General features: G+C 48.5%; 1 protein-coding gene across 3 annotated transcripts in view; it reads left to right on the top strand.

The window, feature by feature from the left end:
- Nucleotides 1–8839, top strand: part of PARP16 (poly (ADP-ribose) polymerase family, member 16) — a 26861-nt gene extending 18022 nt beyond the window's left edge. For 2 of the 3 annotated variants that reach the window (XM_012644834.1, XM_012644836.1), the window contains exons 3-6: nt 1332–1538; nt 4316–4487; nt 5898–6039; nt 7386–8839. In XM_012644834.1, coding sequence (XP_012500288.1) covers nt 1332–1538; nt 4316–4487; nt 5898–6039; nt 7386–7524 — 660 coding nt within the window. In that variant the 3' untranslated portion in view covers nt 7525–8839. The remainder of the gene's footprint in view (nt 1–1331; nt 1539–4315; nt 4488–5897; nt 6040–7385) is intronic. The other variant, XM_012644835.1, reaches the window with a different exon arrangement.
- Nucleotides 8840–11654: the final 2815 nt, after the last annotated feature.

An 11654-nucleotide genomic window follows, 5' to 3' on the forward strand; every position in this document is an offset into this window, starting at 1 on the left:
GTGACAACCATCTATGAATATAAATATATCTGTTACATTGCTCTTATTTTTCTCATTCAATCCTAATCCAGAGAAGACTGCCACAGGCTGGCTTTGGTCTGTGATCTACTGCCTTTGTTTATCTTGTGTTGCTGTAAAGCAGTGCCCAAGGCTGGGTAATTTATAAAGAAAAGAGGTTTATTTGGGCTCATGGTTCTGCAGGCTGTACAGGAAGTATGTCTCCACTCATGGTGGAAGGTGAAGGCAGAGTAGGTATGTCACGTGGCAACGGGGGAGCAAGAGAGAGGAGGGAGGGGTGTCTGGCTCTTTTAACCAACCAGCTCTCGCTATTAACTAAGAGTGAGAACTCACTCATTATTGGGGGAAGGGCACCAGCCCATTCATGAGGGATCTGCCCCCACGACCCAGACACCTCCCACCAGGCCCCACCTCCAACATTGGAGATCAAATTTCAACATGAGATTTAGAGGGGACAGATATCCAAACCATATCACCTACTGTTTGAAAAACCACTGAAATGATGCGGTCTCTGCCCTGAAAAGGATTATCGTCCTTGAGAAAGAAGTTTACTTTCTGTATCAATTAGCTTCTGCTATGTAACAGACCACCCCTAAAATTTAGTGGCTTAAAATGACAAATGTTGATTGCTCCTCATGATTCTGTGGAGTGGCTGGGGCTAGATAAGCTAGTGTAGCCTCACTTTTCTGGGCCTTTAGCTGGGGTGGCCGCCACGGCTGAGGCCTTTCTCTGTGGGGCTCTCGTCCTATGGGGGCCAGCCCAGGACAAGGGTGAAGGGTTCTCAGCAGCAAACAAGGAAGGGCAAACCCTTTTCAAGTCTGTTTGCCATACATATGCTACTGTTCCATTGGCCAAAGCAAGTCACGTGGCCAAGTGCATATTCAAGGGGTGGAGAAATAGGTCCCATCTCTTGATGGCATCTTGGTAGAATCCCACCTGCAAACTTATATTGCAGAGAGGTGTATGGACACTGATGGGAGGGAAAATTTGTGGCTATTTTTGCAATTTATCCTACCTTTCTATTTCATGAGATTATTGTAAAGGTGGAATGCAGGAAATAGACGTGAAACTGTTAGAAAATTAGAAGTGTAGAAGGAGCTATTTATTTACTGCAGGGAGAAATGTTATTAGAGGAAAGCAGTCTTGAGCTGTAAGTTCTGAGTTTGCTTATAAATTAATGTCTCTATCCTCATGAAACTTGTTATTCTCATGAGCAGAGCCCGTGGGAGTCGATCCCAAGGTTTTAGGAGGCCACTTTTGCAGCACCTCTTACCAGCTTCCCAAATAAAATTGCGGTTCCCTTCATTTTCAAGTTTGAAAAGATCCAAAAGCTGACTGGTGCCCCTCACACGCCTGTTCCTGCTCCGGACTTCCTGTTTGAAATCGAGTACTTCGACCCAGCCAATGCCAAATTTTATGAGACCAAAGGAGAACGAGACCTTATCTATGCCTTCCATGGTAGCCGCCTAGAAAACTTCCATTCCATCATCCACAACGGCCTGCACTGCCACCTGAACAAGGTGGGGCCTCAGGGGAGCAGGCGCGGGGTGGGGGATCCAGAACGCTGAGGAGCTGGCTGGGGGGAGTGGGGGTGTAGGTTCACCAAGGCCTTGCTGCACCCAGTGTGGTCTGCACGCCAGCGGAACAGCATCACCTGGGAGCCTGTGAAAATGCAGACTCTTGGCACCGCCCTAGACCTGAATCAGAACCTGCATTTTAACACGCTCTCCAGGTGATTCTTATGCTGATTATAGTTCGAGAAGCATCGATTTAAGGATGGTTCCCAACTTTGGCTGCACATTTAGAATCACTTGGGGAACTTTAAAAAAATCCCAAATGCCTGGCTGCATCCCAGACCAAGTAAATCAGAATCTCTGTGAGTGGGGCCCGGATATCAGTTGCTTTGAAAGCTCTCCAGGCGATCCCAGCGTGTGGCCAACCCTCGCTACTCAGTGTGTTCCCTGGGCCAGCAGCATCCGCATCACCTGGGAGTGTTGGAATTGGGGACTCTCCGGCCAGCCCCAGACCACCTGATCCCCAAACACCATTTAACAAGGTCCTCAGGTGATTCATGTGCACACTGAAGTTTGAGAAGCACTTCCTTAGGGGATGCTCCAGGAGAGGCAGATACTGGAGAAATCGAGGGATGTGCCAAGATGCACCAAGGGGAGGTCCTTTCCCTCCCTCCTTGAGCTTCTTTCCTCCCATGTTTAGGAGTTAAAACAGCGCCCACCACCCCTTCTCTGCTGGCACTTTCTTTACCCCTCAGCGAGGTGTAGGAGGAAGATTTCAGACAGGCCCTGGAGCTAAAAAGACTTAGCAGCCCTATGGCCCTGGGCAAATTAAACTCTCTGAGTCTCAGTTTCCCCATCTGTAAAATAGGCCTCCATTCCCTCCTTCTGATATGTGAGAGGATTGAAACAGTTCATGTATACAAAGGATTCTCCATGTACAGAGTACCAAGAAAGCAGTAGCTGCTTTCACAGGCTGCTGGAGAGGTCATCCGGGGTAGCAGCGGAGCTGCAGGCCTTTCCCGCATCGTGGCAGCATCTGCCTTGCTTGTGAGGGGCCGGCTCCATGGGCTGTGGGCTCAGTTGTGGCTGCTGTAGTTCTGACGCTGGAAACATTCCCCAACCTTGCTGTATCTGATTAGTGCTGTTGAGTTTTGCTGAAAATGATGGGCTTGTTTACACTGGCACTCAGTTCATACTGGCCCTCAGCTTACTATTATGGCCAGGCTACTGGAACCCAGGGGGCCTCTGCTTTACACCAGAGCCAGCCTGGAGAAGTTGCTTGCAGATGATACTCTTGTACACCAAACCTTCATTTCAGTGCCCCACGGAGTTTGCTACTTAGAGGCCTGGGTTTTCGGTGAAGGGCTTGCTTGAGGGAGCCCACCTTCCAGTTGGAGCTGTGAGATTCTTTTCAGGATGGAGAGACCCCAAGCTTCCCACTCTGCTCACGGCAGCCTTGCGAGAGATTCTCACGTCTAGGGAAGGGTGAACACGTGGCAGGCCAAGTGGAGAGTGGATGAGGGGTCAGAAGAGGGCATCCAGCATCCTTGGAGAAAGTCTGTATCAACTTTTGAGAGATGGGGACACTGCCTCACTTAGCAAGGAGCTTCCCAAAGGCCAAGCAAAGGTGTGTTTCATTTCCCCTAAGCTTCACATAACAGGCTTAAAATTGTAGAAGCCTGGTGCCACTGAATAGGACATTTCTCAGTTCCAGAGCATAGGGTGTTCTTCAGTGAGCTATTCAAGTTCACTCATCTTGAGATCCTGATAGCATGGCCCAGGAATAGCAGTTGAGTTTCAACTTGAATGTCAAAGTCCATCTGCTGGTAGCAGCTGGAACATTATGTTGAGAAGGATTCTTGAGTCATTAGGAGTAAGCACCATGATAGATATTATTATGTTGGCCATTGTGGTTGATTAGTGATGTCTACCATGGGTAAAGGATATGTTTGCCATGTCTGCTGTAGCCTCGACTTGCAGGTACTGCACCTGGCATGTTTCCTTACGGAGCATACCGAGTTAGCACCCACCGCCAGGGAGATGCCTCCCAGATATTTAGACATTTTCTTGGTCAACACCAATACAAAGAGTACCCTGCCCTTCATGCAGGCCCCCTCATTTGGTTACAGTTTCTGGTCCGAGAGACTCATTTCTTTTCAAAGTAATGACTCGGAGTCCTTCCACCCTCAGGTGCGAACCCCTCCCTGTACATGAGGGCGTGATTTTGCTTTTATAAGCTCATCAGTGTAACAGTGCTTAAGGCAGTCACGTAGCAGGAATTACTATATACAGTGCAACGTAAGAGCCTGTGTTGGAGTACCCACCGTTATTTATCCTCTCACGTGCCACGTGTCCTGCTCTACGTTTTATTTATATTACCTCATTTAATCCTCACCCACGACCTTATGAAGGAGGTACCACTGACACTGTTTTGTAGATACAGAAACTGAGACACAGAGAGTTTATATAACTTGCCAACTCGTTGCAGGATTCAAACCGAGGTCTTTCTGGGCTCTTACACCTATGTTTTTCTCACTTAATCTTGACCGCAAGGAACTGCTACTTTGCCAGGCTAAATGGCCAAATCAACAATTAAACCCTTGTCAGAGGGTAACAATCCTATGATGATGTCACAGGATTATTTGATCCTGTGTCTTGCTGGGAAAAAAGGGGGCTCGAAAATTTGGTGTTCACAACTCTGTTGAAGAAAAACCTGTGTCGTCTTGCTCCAACTCTATGTTCACCCATCTGTGTTTGTTTTCTGTTGGCCTTTGCCATTGCAGACATCCTTGTTTGGAGAGGGGACCTACCTCACCAGTGACTTGAGCCTGGCCCTCATTTACAGCCCCCATGGCCACGGGTGGCAGCATAGCCTCCTCGGCCCTATCCTCAGCTGTGTGGCCGTGTGCGAGGTCATTGACCATCCAGATGTCAAGTGCCAAACCAAGAAGAAGGGTGAGTGAGCGGTTGGCCCAGACCTGGGCTTCAGGACTCTATTGGATGTACAGGCTTTTGCTGGCCCAGCTGTTGGGTGGAGCACCCACTGCATGCCAGGGCATGGGCTGGGTAATGCAGAGCAATGCAGGACCGGGGCCTGCCTTCAAGGTGCGCAGTCTTCTTAGGGATTGAACACGCAATGGAAACGATCACTTACCACAAGGTGGTAGGTAGCGGGTGCCTGGTGAGGGACTGACAAGGTCCTCATGGGCAGCTCAGGGCAAGGAGCCATCTTGGTGGGTCCAAGTGGTCAGGGAAGGCTTTGCAGGGAGGTGAGATTTGATTTTTAAAAAAACCCAAAGAAAACGAATGGTGAGGCCAGAGCGTGGGCTCCTTGAGGGTAGGAATGAGGCCTCATTCATTCCTGGGTGTCTGGTGTCAGCAGAGAGCCTGGTCCATACTTGACATTCAATAAATATTTGCTAAACTGAAGCTAAGGACGCTGGATCCAGACCCTCTGATCTACTTGGGCCTGCCGGAGCCCACGGAGGGGAAGCTGGGGCCATGGGGAGTAAATCCTGAGTAAATCCTGGGCCCTCCAGAGAGTCACGACTAGCTGCATCTCATGCCATAGCTCTAATGTGTCCCTGAGACTATTTGCCGTGTGCCCCCGCTGTGCTGCCCCCCTCAAAGGCAGTAGAGAACACAGAACTGTCATTCTAGTCTCCAGAACTGACCTGTTGGTTCCCCTGAGAAAAGGAAAATTCAGGAAACTGACTGTTCTGGCCTCTAATGTAAAACAACTGGAGAAACAAGTCCAAGCCTGACACCACCCTCCCAAACCAGATGGCATGAATATTTGCATTTATAATTTTTAGGAATTTTGTAAAGCCTGACATTAAACATCAAAACAAAACCTCGCAGCCTCTGCTGTCATGCACTGTTGGCCTTTTTTTTTTTTTGGTTTTGTTTTGTTTTGGTAGAATTTTTTCATGTTATTAAAAGAAAAGGGGTTTTGTTGTTTTGTAAACAAGCCTGGAAGGTAAATGTTCAAAGAAGCTCACATCCAGCAGGGTGTGTTTAAAACACCTACTAGGAGACTTGCTCCTGTTCCCAGCCCCAGAGCACTTTTTGTTACCACCGTCAGTTTCTTTTTTCCCTCTGCTCTCCCCACTCAGTTGAGTTTTGTTTTGTTTTTCCTTCCTTGTATCCCTTGTATTCTCCTCTTCCTTTTCCCTTCTCCTGCCTGCCTACCTGCAAGGTTCTCCTGTTTTCCTCAAACTGCTTCACATACACACACAGGCCCGTTCCTCAGCCTGCCGGGGCTTCTCCACCCTCAGCAGGAGGCTTGACTCATTTCTGTTTATAATTTGCTGCTTTGGTCATCGTATCCTCCCAGTAAAGGTGCGCCTTACTCTCCTCTTTCAGATTCCAAGGAGATAGACCGCAGAAGAGCAAGAATCAAACATAGCGAAGGCGGGGACATCCCTCCGAAGTACTTTGTGGTCACCAATAACCAGCTGCTGCGAGTGAAGTACCTGCTGGTGTATTCACAGAAGCAGCCCAAGAGGTAAGGAGGATGGTCCCTGCGTGGGGTCCAGGAGAACAACCAAAGGCTGTGCTGCGCCTGCTGGGCCACTTAGTTGTCATAGTCATCCGCCTCCCCACCCCCAGCCGTAGCTTTCCACTACGTACAGTGTATACAGAGCACCGTGCTGCACGTGGCAAGGGGAGGAGTAGGAGTCGGAGAAGATGTGGTCCTCACGCTAAGAAGACTGTATATTCTAGTGACGAGATAGATTTGTAAACACAAATAGCATGAGGGACTGACTAAAGCCAAATTGGCTGCCCCAGACAGTGTGGCCCCCTTAGCCACTAGGCCTGGGACCGCAGTCTGAACCCACAGATGGGGTGAGTGATTGGACACTGCTGGGATTGTGTGCAGCCAGCTCAGTCACTCCCCTGGTGGCTGTGCAACCACCGCCCGCTCCTCTCTGGACCTGAGATCCTTCATCTTTCTCTCTAAAACGAGCATGTTGAACACAACAGCAGATAAGGGCCTTCAGCCATGGTGGTGCCTGGTCCCATCTCAGCGGCATGGTAGTGAGCGTATATGCAGCCTTCTCCAGGGTTCGGGGTCACCCCGAGATTTTGTTGCGTTGTTGGAATCCACGTGGAGCTTCTTGTGGGGATCAGCAGCAGGTGAGCAGGTACGACAGGAAAAGGGGTCACTGTTAATAATCTCCACTCCTACTTTTACACGCCAGTGGTTTCCACACTTCCAGATTTGGTAAACCAGTAAAATCCACGCCCCACCACCTCTGCTGCCCGCCAAAATTTGAGAAGTCTAAATAGGGTTGTAGGGGACGTTATCCTTTGGTTTAAAATCATCTTTTTATGCTTGAACATTCTATTCCTTTCCCACTCCTCCCTGGAGTGTCTCTTTAAGAGGACACTTGGATGGTTTGGATTGTCTCCTAGTGGGCCAAAGAGGATTTCCCCAGCTTGGATTTATATCTGTACGTGTCTAAAAGTGAAAAGACCTTTGTTGAATAACCTGCCACCTGCCACCATCTGGGCAGACACCCTGAGCTAGATTACTCTTCTAGATACCAAAGTCTTGCTTAAGAAAAGACGGGTTATAAAAGGTAAGAGAGGAGCCGGAGAGGGGGAGATTGGGATGAGCTCATTGCATAGCTGTCTTTGTGCGGTTAGAAAATGTTCTGTTGAAAGACGTGTCAGTGCCAGGGCAGACAGCCCCAGATTTCTTGAGCAAAGGAGCACGAAGCTTCATTTCATGGCTCACGCGGAGGATGGAATTCATCATTTCGTCTTCTCTGAGCCAGACTTGTTGCATACACTTGAAAAAAAATGTTTTTCTATTTTTGCCAACATCACTCTTTTTTCCCTCTTAAGCAGGGCTTCAAGCCAGCTCTCCTGGTTTTCCAGCCATTGGTTTACGGTCATGATATCCCTGTATCTGCTGCTGCTGCTCATAGTGAGTGTCATCAACTCCTCTGCGTTCCAACACTTCTGGAATCGTGCGAAGAGATAATCTTTCTGGGCCTGGTGTGGGAGCCGCCTCAATTGTGTGCCTTATGATGACTTGTTCTGTACCTCCTGTGCCTCACGTCCAGCCAGGTGGAGCCTGGGGCCAGTTGGGGGACCACAGGTCAATTTCGTATGCCATAAATGTATTGATTGCCTTTGACGATGCTCCCAGCCACACTCTAGTCCACAGGGACCACGGGTCCCTCACTCTTTGGTTGAGGGGGAGCCCTCCCATCTGCCCCTTCCTAACCAGTCTTAGGGAGTTGGCTTTTCAGCCAGGGCCAAAGGAAAAAGTCCTGCTGCATTTAAAAACAAAGTGTCCAAGCCGTCAGTGGTGTGTTTACAATCGCTCCTGGCGGAGGTTGGCTCTTTCTCTAATGCCTTCTGGAAGGCGGAAAATGTGGGGACTATAAATTACTAGGCGGTTTCCTTGTTTTGACTTGAGACACCCAAGAGGAACAGTCGTGTTTCTCATAAAAATCATTGGGATCATTTTTGAATTCCATCAGCCTTTGTACGTGAGTGCAAAACATTTTAACAGTTTTCTCAAATCAACAAACAGCCTCCTGCTACAGCTGTACCTCCCCCCACCCCCCGTCCCCCCCATTCTCTGATAAACCATGGATAAGAAAGGAGTCAGGGGCCTCATAAAACATACAGACTTAATAATGAGCAACTCAAGTCATCTTTTGCTAAAAATTACCAACTACTGATTATAGCTGAAATGGAGCCAAATGTTTGTTTTCTGATTTTTTTTTTTTTTTTAATAGCTGTTTGACAAATTAGTCTTTGTGAGCTGAGTAAAAGGGGAAATTTCTAAACCTAGAGCACTATTTGGCCAGTGTCCACAGCCTCTTTCCTGGCTGTGTTTTAGAGAAAGGGATTTGGGCAGTCGGCTCGCCTCCTGTTCACATTCTCACGAAGCTGCCTTGACTGCAGCCTGCCAGCCATGAGTGCCACCATGCAGGCCTTTGGTGGTCTGCTGGCCTTTTGCGACAGAGGCCTGCCTCAGTGTGCCACAGAGCTGTACGGTGGAGCCTCCTTCAGAGGGGTTACAGGTCTCTGGGACTCATCCTGGGCTGTAACATGTAGGAAAACCCTCTGGCCACGCGGACGGCCGCGGCCCTCCTTGTATTCTCCGCTTTCTTCCTGCTGGGTTTCAACCATGATGGAGCCCTGTATGATTTGGGGGTGAGATTTCCGTAAAGAAGGGGAAAAAAATCATTTTTCTATAATTTGTAAAGTTGTGAGAAGCTACTATCACGGTTTATACATTGAATATTGGAACACTGAAAAAATAATAAAGATATTTTCCTAATTACCAGGTCACCTTTGTGACTGCTTTCTGCCTGAGTCTCCTGTGTGTGCCACGTCGTTAGAAATCTTATCCTCCCTTTCCTTCCTTGTTTGAGGTGGCCGTTTGCGGGAGAGCATGTATCACCAGGATAGGTTTTGCATTTCCAGTCACTGGTTTAATAAATGTGAGCACCTACTGTGTGCCAGGCACTAGGACTGTGAGCAGGATCAAAGTCAAAATGCCCCTGCCCTCACAGAGCTGATGGTCTGGCAAGGTGGGCAGACAGACAGATGTTTCGGGAGTGGAGTCAGAATTAGATGATGTTAATAGTTTGCCCAAGGTTATATGGCCAGGAAGTGGCAGGGCTGGGAGTTAAACCCGGCAGGCTGGTTTTGGTGTCAATCTCATAACCAGCCCTCTCCCCTCTGGAGGAACTGGTTTTAAGCTAAGAGATAGAGGAAAAGTGTTTTGGTGGGAACAGCACATGTAACGACCTAGAGTTCTCGGAGGAACTAAAAGCAGGATGGAAAGGAAGAGGTGCTAGTGAGGAATCAGGCTGGAAAGGTGGGCAGGGCCAGATCTTGAAAGACCTTAAAAGCTGTGGGTAGGGGAGAGCTATTGGAAGGTTTTAGGGAAACCTGAAATTTAGTTTTCAGAAAAATCACTCTGGCTGGTGGTTGGAGAATGGATTTAGGATTATTTTGAGGATTAAAAGAGCTGATACTTACAATATTGCCCAGTGCAAGGTAGATGCTGACATGTGTAAGCTGCTGCTATTACATTATTACTTGTTTTCAGTGGCCCAGCAGAGCACAGCACCTGCAAAGGAGGCAGAGCAGGAGTGTCAGAAATAGGAGAAAACCAAGATAGCAAACTGTCATGGAAGCCAAAAAGGAGGGCTAATGAGCAGCGTCACATGCTGCTGAGAAATCAGGATTAAACCTGAGAAATGTCTGTTGGATTGACTGAGCTGGAGATGACTGGCAGACTCAGCGGGAACAGTCAGTAGAGTTCAGTGTAAGGGATGTGGACAAAGCCTGCACAGAAGTGAAGTTTTCGCATGGTTTCCAGAAATTCTCAGTGCCCTGAGACCTGGCTGTCACATTAGCCCACTGCTGGAGAGCCAGGCTGAGGAGTGGGTCTCTTTCATTTAGGCAATATTTGTTTCAAACTTGACCGTGTCTTTTTTCCCTGAGTTTTCTGTTCCACCCTACAGACTCTCCCCTGCCAAAAAGAAAATGGCAGCACAATACCCAACGTGATTGTGGGGACATGAGGATAAATAAAGAATGGTCCTGCCCTGCAGGAGCTCCAGGCCTAGTAGAGGGACATCAGACAGGTACATTTGGATATGGGGGAAGGAAATCCCTGGAGTCTAGAGGGTTCGAGGGGGCAGGAGGGAAGACTATGGCAGGGCCACATTATGACTTCCATGGACCCTGGGCACTTTTGCCTTTGTGGGTTCCTTCTTCCTTCATGAAAAAAGTATTTAAAATTATATTCTATGGCTGCATTGGTATAAAGATAAATATGTTAATATTATGCACTAAAACATTTTCTTCCACTTAAAAGTTTATTTTTTCTTCTGAGTTTAAAAGAAATTAAAACATTGTTGCAATGTGAGTCTTAGGCACTGTGCCTACTATGTCTAATGGATGAGTCAGCCCTGGACTAGGGTAATGGGGATAGTGTGAGACTTCTGGGTACCTGGGACAAACCCTAAACAAGACTCGCAGTTCTGTTTAGCACCAACCCTAAATCTAAGGCAGATTGCATACGCCAAGCAGCTCCCGTAAAGGGCCAATTTGGGGTGCTGGGAGTAGGGAGCTCAAGAGGCTCATGCTGCAGGCATGCCGTAAGGAGGAGGAAAAGCAGTCTCCCTGCTGACAAACACCCACGGGGCCAAGAGCTTCACCAGGCAGTCAATGGCAGAGGAGACCAGATAGTGGTTCATTTGGAGCCACCCCACATGGGGCCTTGGCTGCCTTGGTCTCGTGAAAAGCAGCTCCATTGGCCCTCTGTCATTAATGCCATTCCAGGGGGACAGCTTTGGGAGGAGTGGTGAGTGGGAAGTATCCAGCATCCTATTAACTATCAGTTTCTACCACTAAGGAAACGGGTTTTACTCTGTGGGGTTTCAAGTAAGTATACATGTGCATATGAAAGGTGGAGTAGGGAATGTGGTTCAGTGTCATTTCTGATTAATTCGTTAGACGCCGATTTCCTGCAAAACCACGGGAGGGGTGGGGAGTTTGTGATTTATAGAGCCTGATTCAGATATTTTTCTTTAGAACATGGCCCCATCACATCTGAGCCCATTCCTGCTGCTAAGCCCAGGAGGTTTGTGTTGGCAAGGAGTCAGCTGCACTCACCCTCCCCGTTGCCATGGTGATTCTTAGGCCCTGGGGCCGGATTCAGCTCCTCACACAAAAACAGGACCAGGCCCCTCCCTAACCCCCCTCCACAGCCCCCACCATCTGGCTCCCCACTCCCCTCTTCTCCACCATGCCCCACCTCGTGAGTTTTCCATCTCTTGGCCTTTGTTTGTTTTTGCCTTTGTCATTCTCCCCCTCTGGATGGGTTTCTGTTTGTTTCCAAACTGTCTGGGGCTGTGCACCATGGAGACAGTGTCCTGGGCTGCCTCTAGCCCTGATCTGGTTAGAATAAGCCCCTCTCCTTCACATGCATCTCCAACCTGACATTTGGAACACCCAAAACAAGTCTCGACATTCTGAAGTAAGATAGACTCCACCGTCTCCACCCACTCTGGCTGGCGCCCTTGTCTACCTTGGAAAGGGTTTTTCGAAAATTTCCAGTGTTCCACTGCAGTGTTCATA

The sequence above is a fragment of the Propithecus coquereli genome, unplaced genomic scaffold (genome assembly GCF_000956105.1).
Source record: "Propithecus coquereli isolate 6110/MARCELLA unplaced genomic scaffold, Pcoq_1.0 Scaffold221, whole genome shotgun sequence".
Taxonomy (NCBI): domain Eukaryota; kingdom Metazoa; phylum Chordata; class Mammalia; order Primates; family Indriidae; genus Propithecus; species Propithecus coquereli.